Source organism: Tetrao urogallus, assembly GCF_951394365.1.
Source record: "Tetrao urogallus genome assembly, chromosome: 13".
In the NCBI taxonomy this organism is placed as follows: Eukaryota; Metazoa; Chordata; class Aves; order Galliformes; family Phasianidae; genus Tetrao; species Tetrao urogallus.
The window spans coordinates 15,803,653-15,821,637 of NC_136826.1; the positions used below are offsets into that span (position 1 = coordinate 15,803,653).

At 42.3% G+C, this 17,985-nt stretch overlaps 1 protein-coding gene across 1 annotated transcript in view; it reads right to left on the reverse strand.

The window, feature by feature from the left end:
- Window positions 1-5,452: 5,452 nt before the first annotated feature.
- DOCK11 (dedicator of cytokinesis 11) overlaps window positions 5,453-17,985 on the reverse strand; it is a gene marked incomplete at both ends in the record, with an annotated part of 70,229 nt that continues 57,696 nt past the window's right edge. Inside the window, 11 exons of the mRNA XM_079541838.1 lie at window positions 5,453-5,575; window positions 8,408-8,546; window positions 9,947-10,047; window positions 10,662-10,852; window positions 11,168-11,378; window positions 11,961-12,107; window positions 13,498-13,611; window positions 14,233-14,355; window positions 15,309-15,415; window positions 16,919-16,976; window positions 17,058-17,273. Of these exons, the coding sequence (XP_079397964.1) occupies window positions 5,453-5,575; window positions 8,408-8,546; window positions 9,947-10,047; window positions 10,662-10,852; window positions 11,168-11,378; window positions 11,961-12,107; window positions 13,498-13,611; window positions 14,233-14,355; window positions 15,309-15,415; window positions 16,919-16,976; window positions 17,058-17,273 (1,530 nt within the window). The remainder of the gene's footprint in view (window positions 5,576-8,407; window positions 8,547-9,946; window positions 10,048-10,661; window positions 10,853-11,167; window positions 11,379-11,960; window positions 12,108-13,497; window positions 13,612-14,232; window positions 14,356-15,308; window positions 15,416-16,918; window positions 16,977-17,057; window positions 17,274-17,985) is intronic.

A 17,985-nucleotide genomic window follows, 5' to 3' on the forward strand; every position in this document is an offset into this window, starting at 1 on the left:
AGTTTCCTAGCTGCTGCTAGAAAACATCCATGGACTCCAGTTATAAACAAATGAAAATCACCACTTCACATTGCAGGACGCGACGATACTGTCAGGCTGTAGAACTGCATGTAGCTGATGTGGACTATGGTTGCTGCAGATGATCTTTGCACGGCACGACAGGGCAGACCCAGTGACCTCTATCTTGCTTTCAGTTTCCTTCTCAATGTTTTCTTTCCTTCCCCCTTTCTACTTTGTCCACTCTATCTCCTGGGACGCGGCACCAGGCGCAGAGCCGGGGCTCAGCTCAGCCTGTTGGCTGCCTGCCTGTAGTCGGAGGCAGAAGCAATGTTTCTCCTTGCCCCTGCTCTCATGCTATCAGTTTTCCTGTCCACATCTCAATGCAAATGGAGCTCCTGCCGAATGCTTTGATCCTCACCACCTCCCCCATTTCCCAATCCCAGTGAGTCCTGTCCTGCATCTTGCTGTTGCAAGCCCCGTGCTTCCTGATGTTCTGAGCTAATGAATCTGCACTGCAGTGCCTGGATCTCATGCTCACACACCTGATGTGTTTCTGAAAGGCTCTGTTAAATACCTGGCACATGGCATCACGTCTGGTTACATCGGAATAAGATCACTCTGCTGAGCTGCCCTTGGCTGCGTGCTCCTGCCATGTCCAGCCATGCAGTCGTAGGGCTGTGCTGTGATGTTGGTGACACGTTCCAAAAAACAACAGTAACACTTTTTTTTTTCCCCCTTCTAAATCAGGTTAAAAGATGGATGAGATGCATGGCGTGGTGTGGCTGCATGGTGACTGGGTGCAAGAAGAGGCAGCAGTGATGTGCAGTGTGGGGCAGGGGGAGACTGTCCTTTCTGAGAGCAGAGATCTTCAGTTGCCCCACATCAATCACAAAGTTCTTTCCTCGTCACTTCTGATCTTGCAGCAGCTTCTGTGGGTACTTCAGATCTCAGCTGACGTCATTACAGGCTCTTCAAAAGACAGATGGGGTCAATTCAAAGAAGAGTCAGCTTGATTACAATACAGTTGGATCAGAAACACAAACATCCAAAAACACTGCTGAAAAAACCCTCTCTGACTCAGCGAGCCTCTCCCTTTTTGACCTCGGTGTTCTTCGGACCAGGCCAAGAGTTTCAGAGTATATGTGCTCCTAACAGCCTCATAACTCAGCAAGCTGCCTGCGAGCTGCTACCAGCACCTCTGAAATCCAGAAATGATGTGGCATAAAATCTAAATCCTTCTGAGAGCCCTTTTGGGTAGATGTGGAACCAAGTGTGCTTGTGTAAAAAAATGGTATCCCTCCCCAAAACATGGTACTATGAATGCACGCATCAGTTCAAGGTCTGTTTAATTCACCCATATATTTGGCAAGGGAGCGACTCCTTCACCTCCCACTGCTCCCAGACAGGTGGGAACAAACCTGATTCTGCAGCAAGACTTGCAAGAATCCTGTGCAGGAGAGCAGAAGCAGCAGTAGAAATGAGGTGATAGCAGTGCTATTACTGACTTCCGTTGCATCACATTATAGCTGCTACAACTGCCTGGGTTGGAGTATTTGTTATATCCTGGCAACTCAATCTCCCCATCAGCTGAGTTAATGGGAGCAGAGTGACTGGAGATGTTCCCAAAGAGCAAAAGTCTGGGTTTGAGAACTGGAACTACACAGCACAGCAAAACCCTGATCGTGAACTTACTGAACATTTTTCTTTTTTAGGAAAACAGGCAGATTTGCCTCCAGATTTCCTCACTGGAAAATCACACTTTATTCTAAATTTGCATGCATTCCTGTATCTCAGTCATTGGTTTCCCGAAGAATCACATTTCTGGGATCTTCAGAGAAAGGCACGTGACATTTGTGCTCCTGTGCTACTTCTGAGTCACCCTCTTCCACTTCCCAATGAATAATTCAGTGCTAATCCTAAGATTTGGTGTGCTTACGCATCTGAAGTTTCTTTTTTTAAACCTGGAGACAGTGCATGCAATGGCACATCTGAGTGATTTTGGTCCCCAGCATCTTACTGTGGTGTTGGCTTCAGCTCTTCATTCTGTTATTCAGAGAAGGAAAAAAAAAAAAGGAACCTAAGCAAAGTATATTGTTTGCAACACCCATTTTTCCATTTTGTAGTCTCTGAGTATGCACTGGAAGAAACTCTCTCTTCTTTGGGCTGAATGGAACATGAATTTGCCCTTCTTGCTGGAATTATTGATTCTCCAAGAACAAGACAAGGATACAAAGAGCAGTGTAGGAACACCTCAGGATTCTCTGGAGTTGCTTTGTGTATTACTCAGTGCCAAAGTTACACTGGATCACAGCAGAGGTGAATGGGAGGTGCTGCTCTGTCATCCCAGAAGTTAAGCAGGGCTGTACAACGCACATCCACCCAGCACACACCATAAAAGCACTTCTGTGATTTGCTAGTAGCAGGTGTCAACCACGTACATAGAGAGTAAATTACATCCAGAATAACTGAAATTCTGACAGCCACAATTTCCCATTTATTACCCCATCTCATGGAAAGTTCTGCTTTTGGAAGAAAATCAGAACATTAACAAGTGTGCAGAAATACATCCTCAGCTGCAGGAAATTCCAGGTCCCAGACTTTTTTATTTTGAAAGAAACGTTGGAACGATGTCTTCAAATACCACTTTCTGATCTGTGTGCAGAAGAAAAGCCGCATGCCAGAGGCAGCAGTAAATACTGAGGCTTTGCCAGCTCCGTATCACGCAGGTGAACAAATCCCTATGTTCTTGTGTACAGAGTGCTGGCAGACCCTGGGTGGCTCTACATGCCCTGATCTGTTTGGCTCTAACACACCACGATCCAAAAAAGTCCCGATGCTGAGAATGGTGCTCCTAATCCTCGCTGCCAGGCACCTTACCCACTGCTTCTCCCTTTGTGCAAACAGCAGAGCGATTGCAAAATGACCGATGCATCTGTTGTGGGGACTTGACAGGTTAGACAGCAATTGTGCAGCAATAGTAATTAGAGGCCTACTTGTAAAATACATACGTGCAGCTATAAGGATGTTAGAAGGAATGTCTGTGAATTAAGCTATCGCGACCAGAAATAAGAAAAAACAACGCAGGGCTTATTTCACTGGTAACAATTACCTATGAAAAGGATAGGAAGGGAAAATGGGAGCACCTTCTGGGCAGAGTTGCCCAAAGATAGGAGTAATGATGGATGCAGCACTCTGCAGTCCACTGATCATTCCCTATTGTTCTCAGATTGGTACAAACACAAAGCAAGGCCAAGCTGGTTTGTCATCAGTGTCATTATATCCTGTGTCAAAAAGGCACCTTTTCCATTGAGATTCTTCTGTTCTGCATCCAGTTGGATTATTTAGCTGCAAGAACAGGGGACAAATCCTTAAGGAATGAGCGTTTTTCTTATTCATTTATATATGCTAATTGAATTAAATACATTTTCTTAGCTGATTTACTGCGACGACTTTCTTTCTATATTAACATTAAATTGAAATGACAACTCCAAGACCAACAACAGAATTAGAAGTGAAGACAAAAATTCAACTTGGAACATTAGAGACATCCAGAGACATGAACAAGAATTTTGCTGGATTTCCAGCAGAAATAAGGAATAACATGGGAAAATTCATCCATACATGTTATTGTGGAACATCCAAGACATCCAGAGACATGAACAAGGATTTCACTGCAATTCCAGGAGCACAATTTGATTTTCTGTCATATTTAAGAGGCATAGCTCAAGAGTTTTAGTATGTCTACATCCCATCATTGCTTGGTATGTTCAAAATAGGCCTTCAGTACCAGTATTTGGAATGTTACTAGCTCCAAAAAAACCCCTTTTAACGTATTCACTATTAAAACTGCTTCATCACCTTTTAGAAAGGAAAACTCTCACTCTCTGCCCTTGTATGTCCTTTGCTGAAAGATTCAAATCAATAAGGTAGGAAACCATACTTACATGTCCTAATCTCTCTTCCTCTTTCTTGCAAGCTAAATGCAGAGCCTGTTTGGCATGAGAGCACACACAGGCAGGAATGCGGGCTGGTGGTCACGTTGCCAGATCTGTGTGTTGCTTGCAACAGCTCACGGGTGGATTTCTGGATCACAGCGTTTGTTTCTCAAAAGACAATTTCAGATATTTAGAATCACACTCAATAAACATTTGGAATGTGGTACGTTTACTACCTGAAGATAATTTTTCTTACAGAAATGAGAAGTCTAACATTCTATCAGCCCTATAGCCAAGCTAAATACCTAGGCTGGAGTCTTCTTGTAATGGCATTTTATTACATCTCATTAAAAACCCCAAGCCTTTCCATATGAACTACTGGAATCATATTTACAACTGATGGGATTTTGAAAAACACAGACTTTAAAAATGTTGTCGGATAAAAGAATTCCTGATATGTTTTCTCCTTCCGTAAGGAGACAGAGCCAATGTATCAAAGCTATGCGGAGGGGAAAAAGGAGTAGAAGAATGATGGCAAATACATTTTTTCCAACACCTGTTGGACAAAAATAATACGTTTTCAGAAACAGATTTGCTTCATGGCAGGGACCATTTATGTCACGTGATGTTAACACCAGTCAGGTCGGAGCTATTTCATTTCAATGCGCTGCACTTTGGTAAACAACACATCTCATGGATAATAAGAACTTTATTGGAACGTTGTAATTCCCAGCCCACTTTCAGGTGTCCTCAGAGTTTTATTTATATCTGTGTGAGACCATGAACGATAAAGAGGATAAACTGCTATCAAGTGACAGATCTCTCAGGTTGTCCTTAGTGGCTACAATCCATCCTTTTGCAGATGTGAAAGGTTACCCAGAATTCAAACCAGCTAAAGTAAACCCAGCTCCTGTGGAGGTTACAACCACCTGCCCAGAGGATGTACAGTAATTATCATTTCTGAATTAAGTTTTAGTTATCCAGGCCAGGGCGACTTTACTCTCATCATGCGAGTGCAATTGGGGACATCTGGGCTCCAGGTCTCTTTCTAGAAGGGGAAGGTCTCCTACAGTGACTACAATTTCTCCTTCACGTCCCCTGCCCAAGAAAGCTTTTAGCAGCAAATATGATACAGTGCTAATGTCTATATACTCTATGCTCCTTCTATTTACAGAGTAGTTTTACATTTTATTATATCCCATTGTACAACTTTACATAGTACCATTATCATTTCAATTCCTTGTTCTGCAATTCAAGGCATACTTGGTTAACTGCCTTTCCGTGTCCAGTCATAGATTTAGCTTTAAAAAAAAAAAAGGTAGAAAAGAAGCACAGTGGTGCAATGTCCAGGCACTTTCCATGTTGCTCAGCAGAAGAAGCAAGCACCCTGTCTGAAAGCACGGTAAACTCAATGGGGGAGGAAAAAACCAAAATCTCTGCTCATGGTGGATTTTTAAAAATCCTTTACACAGTGCCAAATATTCCTGAGAAAGCTCTGTAAAGTGTCGCCGATACGTTTAGATTTCAGCAGTGGGTCTGAGAGAGCAGTAACTTCCATTGCTGGATGTGCCGCTGATGGCGCAGAAGACGTGCAAGGAGTCGTGCATCCACGGCGAGTGCATTGGGTCTTCGTGGTACATCTAGGCAGAACAGAACAGCCACAAGCTCAGTAACAGTTTCAGTTTGTTGCCTATAAAAAGAGTTGTTTAAAAAGGTATGGGAAAGAGATATCCAACCTTGTCTTCAGAGCTGTTTCACAAAGGCAGCATAACAAAAATGAGAAAGAACAGCGATTTAGCGATTTCTGTAGCATTCAGATATATCTGCCCTTCTGTACATCACCAGATAGCCTTCATTATGACTATCCAGTCTAGGAAAGAAACAATTTTCTCTGTATAGAACTTTTAAATTGTACCTTAGCATCAATAAAAATCAGATCTAAATATTTATAAGCATGGGGGATATATGCAGCTAAGTACCATTTATGCAGCTAAGCAAACACCACTACATCTGTGCCACGTGCCAAGACTTTGCACTCTCTTCTAACCTGAAGGATGCCTTACAGCACTGAATCTACATGCACCAGTAGAGCTGTCCTAGAGCTGAGCACGTTTTTACCCTGTGACTCATCAGAGTTTGTCTGAATTTACAGTTGGCAAACTGAGATGAATCACAGAGTCACAGAAACACCAAGGTTGGAAAAGACCTACAAGACCATCCAATCCACCTGTCCAAGACCAACCACCCACCTATCACCAATAGTTCTCACTATCCTTGGGCCATCATCAACACATTCTGAACACTCAGTGTTCAGCCACTCGGAGGCTTCTTGTGCCCATCTGCCTGCAGCTTACCAGTTGTTTTCACGTTTCCCTTAATTAAAATATCAGTAGGAAGGTTACAGGCTGACCCATCTGTCCCATCACCTTCACTAAGTGCGCTGCCTGTGCTTCGCGGCACTGAACACACTTAGAAAAGGACCTGTTGTTTGTAATGAGAAACCTTAATGAATATAATGTACCTTCATGTTTAACCGACTGATTTTGCAGGAGAGGAAAACACGTTTCACTGTTTAGATTGTCAGATACTGAGCCCGTTTGATGGCAGTACAAAGTTCAGGTCAGCGGTTATCTACAGATCATTGTACAACAACTAACAACAGTGCTCCTAAACACCATATTTTAATACAGAATACTAAAGCCCCACAGAAGAAAGTGAAAATATATCCTCCCCAATGAGCAATTCACTTTGGTATTTCGGTTGCTGTACTACTCTGCACATTAATCGAAGAACAGGGCAATGCATTTGTAAATATGTAAAAATCATAGGGCATGCTACAGTGGTACTTCTTTGTTCCAGGATAATTTTAACCGTAGTGCTCCCACAGTGCAGAACTGAGTGATTTGTTTCCAATTTGACTATTGCAGAATTCAGAAACCACAGAAGTTCCAGCAGCTGCATGCAAATCAGATGTCCTGGAGGAAAGCATTTGCAAACATTGCGGAGTAAGCAGGTGGCAACTCCTATAACAAACAACTCTCAACCAAATTCAGCAGTGAAGTAAACAAAGTAGGCAATGTATGAGAAAAAAATGAGTGTGCTAAAGAAAAAGACCAGTAAGAGAAAGGTGGTCCTGAGTGGAATAGCAGGGAAACCTAACACAGAGGGGACGTGGCAGTCACCTATCCACAAACACATCCTCTTTTATATCTCTACAATAAAATCCAACCCCATCATGACACTCCACATCCTGTTCCCCTGAAATGCTATAGTGCTATTTTTAAAACAAAACAAAACAAAACAAAATAAAATAAAAAGCCTTTGAGCATTGTTTTATTGTGTATTAGTCTGACTTAGTAAAAGCAGCCCGGTGCACTTTGCTTATTTTGCCACTTGTGTGTTTCTGTGTTCCTTTGAACAACTGCTCCAATTACTGTGGGATTTACCTATTTTCAGGGACTGCTGCAGTTTTAATTAACTGTCACACATGGGATTGTTGCATTGAAGGCAAATAAATGAAGTTTAAGCCGTATATTATCTAAGCCATAAGAAGACAGAAGACATTGCGTCAGCAGGAGATTTTGGGAACTCTCCTAACTTTCAAGTCCTATGAATCACAACAGTCAGCACTGCTCATCTCACAGGGTTGCTGCTGTACGACTACAATGAGCTTTTTTTTGGTCATAATGAAGGCAAAATAGGAAAGCAGATGCTATTTCAGAAAGTTCTCATGGTATTTCACAGCACAATACTAGGTAGGTGTGCACCTCACCGATGCTACAATTCAAATGTGTTTTCCTAGAAGGATCCAAGAGAATATTAAAACAGATGATGGAAGGCAGCACAAATAGTTTCACAGCGCTTGCAAGTGGTTGGTATTAGGTCAATGTTCAAAGAAAATATCCTTTAAAGGGAAAAAAAAAAAAAAAAAATAAAAGGAAGTCAAGCAGGATTTAATTGAGGAAATAGAAATTTGGAAATTTAGGCAGAGAATTTCAGCCTGTGACTTATCACAGCTTTCATGCAATATAGAAAACATGAAGCCAAACATGGCACAAGAATTCTGATCACCACAACATCTGAGAAACCAATGACACGAATCACTGAAGACTCCATCCTGCATACCAACACCAGGATGAGACTTTCTGGCACTGAATGAGAGGACTGTGGGGGTTGGAAGGGGCATCATCGGCTCCAAACCCCTGCTACAGCAGGTTCCCCAGAGCAGGTTGTGTGGGAAAGCATCCAGGTGGGTCCTGGATATCTCCAGAGAAGGAGACACCACAACCCCCTGTTCCAGTCTCTGCTACCCTCGCTCATTGCTGTTCGTGCAGCTAAGATGGAATGGGAAACCAACCATGTCATTGACATAACATGAGGTGTTTTCTATTAGTTGTCAGTGAGTTTTCATCTTTAGCTACTTTTCAAGCACAGAGAACCATTTCTGCGGGCTCCTGACATGCAGTACATGCCTGTTCATGGATGATGTCCGAAAGCTCTTTCACCATATCCCGAAAGTTTGATTTCAGTCCCTCGTGGTACTCCACTTGATCCTCTTTAATGAGTCTCTCGTTGAGCTCCAGAGCAATTCCACAGGCTTGTATAAACTTCCTGGGGAGGAAAAGAAAGAATTTTAGGCACGACTGTTTCCTGATCTTCTACTGAAGCAGACAACCATGTCTTCCTGTTTCTCCAAGTCACATTCTAGGACCATCCTGAGCACAGTGGATCAGGGAACGGGGAAGGACTGCAACACAGAACAGTGCTTTCCAAAGGAGCTCCATGGAGGCTCCATAGGCACTAGATGGCTCTAAATGTGGCACACACCAGCAGTCCAACACAGTGCTTTCTGACCCTCTCCAGAGCTCGTGCACCACACACAGCTCTCTGGGGAGCCCAACCAGCTGCCATTGAGGTCACAAGCAGGACATGGTCAGGTGTACAGGGTTTGGTCCATCTGAGGTCAAATTTCTAGCAGCAGGCACACCCTGCATCATGTGGAGCTCCAATACTGTTTTTACAGCTACTCATTTCATGGTTTCTCATTTTCTTCTCTTCATTTCACATGCATAGTTCTCCTTTTAACTATTTAATTAATTTATCTGAGACTATAACAAAAACACAAGCATTTCTGGGATTTTCCAGGATTTTTTTTTTTTCTTCCCTCTGTGTGTGTGTGCATGAAACAGATTATGTTTGGTTTTTCTTTCTGGCTGCACAGCAGGGCTGGAGTGAAAGGAAAATATTACCTCTGCCCTGCAGCCATGCATGGCAGATTTGCAGAGATTATTTACTTATTCTTTCTATGGTTTGCTTGGTTACTTGATGAAGGTAAACAGGATTGACCCAAATGCTGCTCTATCCATAACTTACCAGTGGGTGAAATGGGCACCAAGCAATAAATATAGGAGCTGGTGGGCAACTGCTTGCTGCTGGGAGGTCCAGAAAGTAGTGTGGCAAAGTGTGGGGACACACATAGAACTGAGGTAAAGTGAGAGCTTCACCTGACTGGGTCTTGGGGACAGTTTCAAGCGGGAGATAAAAGGCCATGGTCAAAGCACCTACTGTGAAGGGCTGGAGATAGATAGAAAAATGTCTGTGCAAGTCATGTAGTGTCCAGAATTAGAGACAGAATCAAGAATGATGGTCCCCCACAAACTGAAAAGGGATTTGTTTCAAAACACTTCATCATTATGTAGTTAAAAATCCCTTTGGAAAGATGGGAAAACAACGCACGATACGAAAGGGCCCTGAACGTGACTATCAGGCCTCTGGTTTTCAAACACTCTTTCTTCACACTATCACCTCAAATACCCGTGCACATAATTGGATAAGGCATTCAAGCATGGAAATCACAACCCTGAGACCTGACATACATTGTTACACTGGCTTGTGACACGGGGATCTTTGTAAATACATCTGAGCAAGCAGCATCTGCTGATTTGGGGGACATGCGAAAACACAGCTAAAAAACCCAGGCTGCTATTTTTTTATTACATTAGAAATCCTACCTGAACATTTCTTTCAACTCGTTCACCTTCTTAGCAGGATATTTGCTGGACTGGCTGTCAGTTAGGAAAGCCCTGGCATAGGCCAAGGGACCAGCATTAACCTGGAACCAAAGAAATAAAAAGTCATTTACGCCACAGCTTTGAGTCACTAAGGGCATTTTAGAAGGTTAGAACGATTTCTTAAGGCTTGAAAACCATTATCATGTTATTTGAATGCCACCAACTCTGCGCTACTAATATCACCAGAGCAAGCCCAAGTCTCTAAACTTGAGTATTAGTTTTTCTATCTAGGTTTTGAAAGCCCAAAAGATAAATAGAGATAAAGAAGAGGAAGGGAGTCTGTTTCCTCATACTTTCCTCACACTTCTGCTTGGCAAGCAGTACGGTCTGAGTCTTAAAGTCATATATCCGGCTGGAAAAGTCAGGTTCACTGAGAGGTTATTTCTGCCTGATATTTACCAGTGCAATTGTAAAGAATTAAGCATATTTCAACACTCTTTCACGGCCACTAAGGTATGGTAACACTTAGCACTGCAAACACCACTGGACAAAATGCTCATTGTCTCGAGCCATTGGTGTAAGTGGCAGGCTGCTGGCTGCAGTGCTGCAAACTTGGTAGTTAATCATTTATGGAAAGCAAATGCGCCGTGCTACGAAAAGCTGACTCACTGAGATATGTCTGTCAGTGTGATTGTGAAGAGCTGTCAAGGCTTACCTGCACGGAAACACAGCCTTGCAATTTGAGCTGCAGCTGGATCATGTCAACATCACCTGCAGAGCAGAGCTTTTGCAGCTCTGCTGTCTTGTCTTTTATTTCATCGGTTGCAACATCGATTGGTTTTAAATTAACCTGATGCTCATAATTGACTGGAATTCTCTTCTTTACATATGGGAAGGAGTTCAAAGCTGGCAGAAACAGCAAAGAAAGTTTACAGATTGAAAGGCTGTTCAGTAAACAGAAGTATGTATAGACAGATCAGTTTTACTCAGTGTAGTGAAATCCTGAACAAAGCTCTAATTTAATAGCATCATTCATTCATTTATGAAAATTTGCCCATAGAAATGTAAGATAAATTACCCTCCCAACCAGATTATTGTACTACAATTTTGATTAAGAATCAGAGAAAATTTCTGATTCTTTTAGGATATTATTATGAGCTAAAATAAGTCTACAATTAGTTGCTGGTACCTATTGCGTCGTGTTCAAGTACTTTAACTTACTGGTAAGAATGGTCCTTTTTTTACACTGTTCTTCCACACTGCCGTGCTTTTTTCCAGATAAAGTGTAAGGAGTCTCAAATACAAATCTATTGATATTATGATTCCTTTCAAATTCAGTCTTTCTTTCAGAAAGTTCTTTGTCTTCAAAATAGGGTTTCACATAAGTCACTTGAATATGAGCGTACTTGGGGTCAAGGTCTTTAATGTTGACCTGTAAAAAAGAGAGTTACACTCTAGAAAAACAAAGGTTAGTGACTTACAATTGTTTAATTTATCTCCTGGGACCTGATGAACACTCTGATTTCCCGCTGTCCCAGCCCCATTGCGTGCATGTGAATAACATATCAGGCACTCCCTTTGACCTCAGCAGGGATGGCTAGACTGTGAGCTAGCACACACACAAGACAATGAGGTTGCAGCACAAGAAATAGCTCATCTGGTGTCAAAAAAGGTGTACCTGGAAGGAGCAGTCATATCATGCTCTCCATCAATGCAGCACATTCACACGTTACTCAGACCTTCTAATTCAACCATGTTGGGCCATGAGTTACCACTCGTGCTGCTCTGTGCTGTAGCATGCAAATCTGCAGGCTTGCACAAAACCTTTGAAGTCTCCAGTATTGCTGTTAGTAACCCAGATGAATCCATAGCTGCAACCCAAGGAGCATAAAGAGATATTCTATGCCCAGTGTAGTCCCAGGCCCTAGAGAGCAATATTTATGTCACACTCATCTGCTATGTAGCCCCGATGTGCACTGCATTTCACTAGCTTGTTCACGCAGTTTAATTTTACCTTATTAGAATCCTGGATAATTTTTACGGTTTCTGAGCCAAATTTTTCTCCATAAAGTTTAAGAAGTCTGAAAGAGATCTCGGAAAGGCCCGTCAGCTTTGGCTCTTTGTAGATATATTCCTTCCCATCTTCTTCTTCAAAGAACGTCTAGCATTAATCACAAACAAGTCACAAGGAATAGATGAGTTTCTTTGCTTGGAAAACGTTCTTTCAGATTTGCTGGTTTGAAAGCAACTTTCTACTTACAATTCAGAATGTCAGTAAGGCTTAGAAGGCTATAGTTTGCACAAAGACTCTGTGTGGTCTAACAGATTCCTTCAAATACTGTGTAAAGAAATTTTATCCTTGACCAATACAAACACATCATCATAAAGCACAAAGGCCTGAGTATGACTAACCAGAAATCCAAACAGTGTGGCAGAAGGGTTTGGCCAAAGGTTGTCTTTGAGGAAGGTTGGAAAGAGGCAACCAGGACAAAAAGCACAAAAACAAAGCACAGAGAATGAGTAGAAAAACAAATTTTCTAAGCCCTGAAAGCAGAGCCATGTGAAATTTGGAAATAAGAGGGTTTTGTGTAAGCCAACGGGGACCTCAAGTAATAAATGGAGAAACGTGTTTCCGCTGCTTTGATTTCTCCTGTACTCAGGGAAGTGGAACTCCGAATATTTGTGGTAAGTAGAGAAAAACTTGCAGCAAAGATTGTGCCTGCATCACCAGTCCTTCCTGTAACGGAAACTGTGAAAGCCTTGTGCTTTGGCAAGCTGCTCTGGTCAGGAATTGTGACAGACTGTTAGAAGGATCTCTGTGCAGCTGACAATATAAAGCTGGCAAAGCTCTGAAGTGCAAAACTAGATCAAGCATTGGCTGTCAGGATGATGTTAGCTTGCGTAATTTGACCCAGTTATTTGTGTAGATTTTAGAAAACCAAATTAGCAGTTGTTTAATTTGTTGCTAACTTATTTGCTTTTCACATATTGAAAGTACAAAGTCTGGAACCAAACGTTTGCTGCAGCAGAAGTCAGTGATCAGATTTGTTGTGTGTGAAATGACAGTGATGTTCAAAGGTAAAAACTCAGGATGGTTTCAGGGGTACACATCAATTGCTCTAAAAGAAGGAACCAGGAAAGGCAGGGCTAGTGTCATTTACATAGCATTTTCTAGAGAGGTGACCTGCATTTCCCCCAGAGTTATGGGTCCGCAAGTAGAAGAGGGCCATTTAAAGACACATGGGAGATGAGATGTAACACACTCCATTAGATTAGCTGGAAAAATAACAACGCTGTGTAACTGCCTTCAGGCTCAGAAGATATGATAAGATCACACTCTTTCTTGTGACTTTGAGCCCTAGATCTTCTCAATTTTTCCAGCTACTTAGAATCACAGAATCATAGAATGGCTTGGGTTGGAAGGTGCCTTAAAGGGACCAGACCCTGCTGAGGAGCTATCAGGCTTTTAAGCTTAAGACCTGCCTGAGCAGCAGCTGAATGGGGAAGGATGCCAGGTGAGCAGTAGCTGGTGAGCCTCTGCCTATACTTACTTGTCCATAAAATGCCACTCTGAAAAAGGTTCCAAGAAGCCTCTTCCTTGTGTGCATCACCTCCAGTATCTTAGCGTATGCCCCATGAAGCGTTCTGTACAGTTGAGTGAGTTTCTGGAAAGCAAAATTTGACATCTTTAAAGCTGAACTTCAAGTAGGAAATTCTAACTAACGCTGGAAGCTACTGAAATATCTGAACACAATTCTCTGGAGGATTCAAACCAGAATTTCAGGCTTCAAGCCTGAAAGATACAACAGGCTGCAATAACACCACTGTCCCTAGAGAGAAGGCTGGACCTACAGTCTCAGCACGTTCCCTTTAAGCACTAAGCCTTGAAGGGTAGAGAAACTTGCAGTATTTTCCTCAGTGATTTTTTTTTTTTTTAAATTAAAAACAGCTTTATGATGAAAAAAATAGATCATGATTTCTCCAAACTTCAGTTGCAGAGTTGCATGCTGTCCTGATGTGGAGGGGTCATGGGAGAGGGAAAGGGAAGCACTGTTCAGCAGCAGAACCTTACCAGAGCACAGATCACAGCAGGTGCTGGAAAGGAGCAAAGCTTTAACTCCTTTCACTGCATTGTCTTTCACTAATTTGTTTAATGACCAGCACTGAAGCACAGCATGTGCTACACTGACGCCAACCCATTAATTCAGCATCAGAAATAGAAGCACTTCGCTTTTTCCTAGCAGTCTGTGAAACAAGACACACACAGATGAGTTCAAAATGCATACTTCAAATTCACGCCGCTTTTCATAAATAGGAATGATCAGTTTGGAAACTTCAGAAATGGTTTCGTAACGCTCTGCTTTCCAGAGACCATCCACACATTGCTCCAGCAACTCCACCAGGACTTCCTACAAGAGAAATCGAATGGGTGTGGTTAAGTCAAAAAGAAGAGAAATCATTTGAGCTTCAGATAATTTAATAAGTTCCACTACTGTGGCCAGAGCTACAGAATTTTAAACACTGTGTGGCCTTGGTCTTTCCAAAGGTATTCTGTAAGTTTGGAATGAAACAAACAAACAAACAAATTTTTAAAAAGTTTAATTCTTAATAACTCATTTGCACAATAGTGAGCAAGTATGCCTTGGTTATTTAGGTACCTCCTAAGACAATGCCAAAGCTTTGGAAGGATATGGTTGGAAGAAAGAGGGCACACGTCTAAGAAGCACATCTGAGAACATGTGTACAAGAGCAGTAAGATGTGCTGCTGGGGATCCCCAGGCCTAGCACTGATGAATGGACATTCAAGCAGAATGCACATTCAGGAGCCACCTTGCTCAGCCACATGGCTCAGGGGTTGCACAGGGGTGATGCAGAAGTAATTGTGAGTCTTTATAATTTACAGGAGGATCTTCTCACTTCCCCTGGGCACTGCTTTGGTTTCTGGACTGTTCTGCTGCCATGGCAGCACAACCCTAACTCAAGGGGAGCCTGAGTTGACTTCTTGCTCAGCAGACCTTGACTTCTAACCTTCTGCACCTTCTTGAAAATACTATGCTGTGCTGTCCTGTGCTGGCGAGAGTTAGTATTTGCATAACATGGCAAGCAAAGTTTGCGGTGTAGCTTTTTCAGTCTCAGGGCTAGAAAAGCCTTTCAAAGGAAACAAAAATCTATACCAGATTTACGTATCTGAATTGCACACAAAAAATCCATCAGTGCAGATTTCTCTTGGGAAATTGCCATGGAACAGTCTTTTATGCAGATGCCAGTGTACAACTATAATTTGTTACAGCTCACATGAGTCTAAAACTAAAAGTCTTAATTGGTTATCAAAACTCTTGTAGTCTGTGCTACGTGACCTCACCTCACTGTAATGTACATCCATCATCCCGCCATCTTCTTTCATTGCACCTTCTTCGTCAATGTTGGGAGTGATTTTCCTGAAGGCAGTGCATCCACTGGGGAAGAGTTCTGTAGTAGGCGAAAGCAAATGGTTTCATGGAATAATTTATTTCAAATATATCTTGCTTCAATGGCCGAGGAAGCAGTCTATTGATAATGAAGTCCTACAAGCAGTAGAGGACTTGACTCTGCTCATTTTTGCTGCTCATTTGCTACACTAGGACTGAACACATCAGAATCTCCCCAGCCATTTGCCACAGGAGTCTTTCCTGATGTGTGACTAACACCAAGCACAACAGATCTTCCAGCATGCTATCCGAAGTCACCTTTGACTAACTTGATGGCCTGCAACTGACTGACAGTCAGGAGAGAAGAACAAGGATGTATTTTTGCACAGAAGATGCAAAAAGAAAGCTATCATGAGGTGCTGGAAAGCGGGGTAGGAAGTGACTGGGATTGTGTACCCCTAGCAGAAGGCACACTTCTTGATGCACCCCAAAGCTTTGAGTAGTTCAGCATGTACTGAACCATTTCCAGCCTTACATATACACGTATGTAGAATGTCAGTGACAGAAATAATTCAAGGCATTCACTTGATATTCCTTTTGACTTGTTCCTTTTCTTTTTCACAAGTTCTCCCCTGTGACTGTGGTCACAAAGGGGTGGCAACCACATGGGGGTTGTGGTCAGCAGCCTCTAGGGCACACATAAAGAATGACCACTTTCAATGCTTTCCTCTCTGCAGCCATGTAAAGTTTGTATATGTATCAAATAAGCATGCCCTGTCTCTTCCCACGTAGCCAACACAGAGTACAGAATGTGGAGGGACTTCCAGCCCCCTGAGCAAGGTCCTTAGAGACCTTTCCTGCCAACACAGTACCTGCAGTCATCTTCTGTGCAGCCTAACATTAAAAGCATGGGAAGCTAAGTCCTTTTCAGCAATACTTGCTCACATAGAGATGTGAAATGTGGTCAGTGTATCAACTGGAGAATTGATATTCACAAGAAAACTTGCAAAATGTTGTATTGTTACTTGAGAACACGTGAGTCTGTCCTTGCTTCCTGTTTTGCATTAAACCACAACACTCCCTTTTTTTCCTGGTTGCTCTTTACTCATTTGTATAGTTAGGTTACACATTTGTATAGTTAGGCTACAGCCTCATTTTTTGACTAAATTTTGACTGCTTTCTCCTATAGTTTCCCATATTGACTATAGTGATACTTCTGATGAACATACTGGCAGACAGTTTTTAACATGGGCTTCCCCCATGAACACACTTCCTAATGTGAAATACATCCAAACTCTTCAACCAAGATGTGATGTTTCTGTTCTTATTTTACTCAGTAAAGTGCCAACATGACTACCTAAGAAGACCTGACCAGCCCAGTAACACTTGGATTACCTTCTTTAAAACTATTCATCATCTTATACCTTCATCATGCCACAATGCATTTTTTTTTTGTTTTTGTTTTTCTTTTTTAGCTTGTTTAGAAGAGATCCACAAATAACCATTTACCAAACTGTCACTCATCGCTGCATTGCCTCATGCTCCTCAAACAGCAAACACTTACTTTTCCTGTGCAGAAACTCTGCAACGAGGGCTGCTACGTGAACGTAACACATGGCTGCCTGCAAAGCACAAAGTGAAAATTAAAATATCATCTCCACATCTGCCTTCTTAAGCACCATGTTTTGAATTACGTGAATTACCTCTGAGAAATCTCCATTTTTCACATGTATTTTTGCCATACTGTCCAGCCATGTTTTCCGTAGCTCTGGGGTGCTTGCGTAAGATTTAGCTAAGCTGTACTGTAGATCTATCAGCATTTCTGGATCCTTTTCATGTTCTTTCATTTGGGCAGTGGCCATAAGCACCGTACGGATCCTCTTCGTCAAATCTTTGACTTCCGAAGGAAAAGCAGTTGCCTGATACAAAACAAATCTAATTAGAAGCAAACACAGAGACAAAAGGTGTGGCAGGCTTTTTCAAAGACTTTTGCTACCCATAAGCCAAAACTCCACTTACTGCCAATCTAAAAAGCAAAGCATAGGAAATAACACTGACTGCAGTTTTACCTACTGAACACACGATGCATACAGCATGCAGTATTTAATGTGCAATCAGAAGTGTTTCCACCTGGGCATGCACAAGATGTTGACCATTCCAGTGCTGAACTGCAGCAGGTACTTCTGCGAGCTGAGGAACTGGGTGAGGGTTGGACAGAAGTGCTTCTTGCATGCAAACGCCACAGAATGGAACCATAAACCATTCCTGAAGCATTTTCCACTGAGTTCATCATGTGGACTGTTAGTGTCTGATGTGGTCACTCTAATTCCGAAAGTCCCATGGGCATTCTCACCACAGGAATGCGTTAAAGAAACACAGGCTCCAGCTGATCCTCTGCTACAAGTGGTTAGATTGAGGCTTGTCCAGCTAAATTTTGATAATCTCCAAGGAAAAATATCTAATATCCTTTTTGTTCCAAAACGGGAACATTTCTGGGAAGTCATTTTTCTTTATGTAAAGTTGGAATTTCCCTTGTAGCATCTCGTGCCTGTTGCCTCTCGTCCTGTCCCTCTGCACCTCTGGGACAAGTCTGACTTCCTCTTCTCTAAAACCTCACCAGATGCCCCCTCA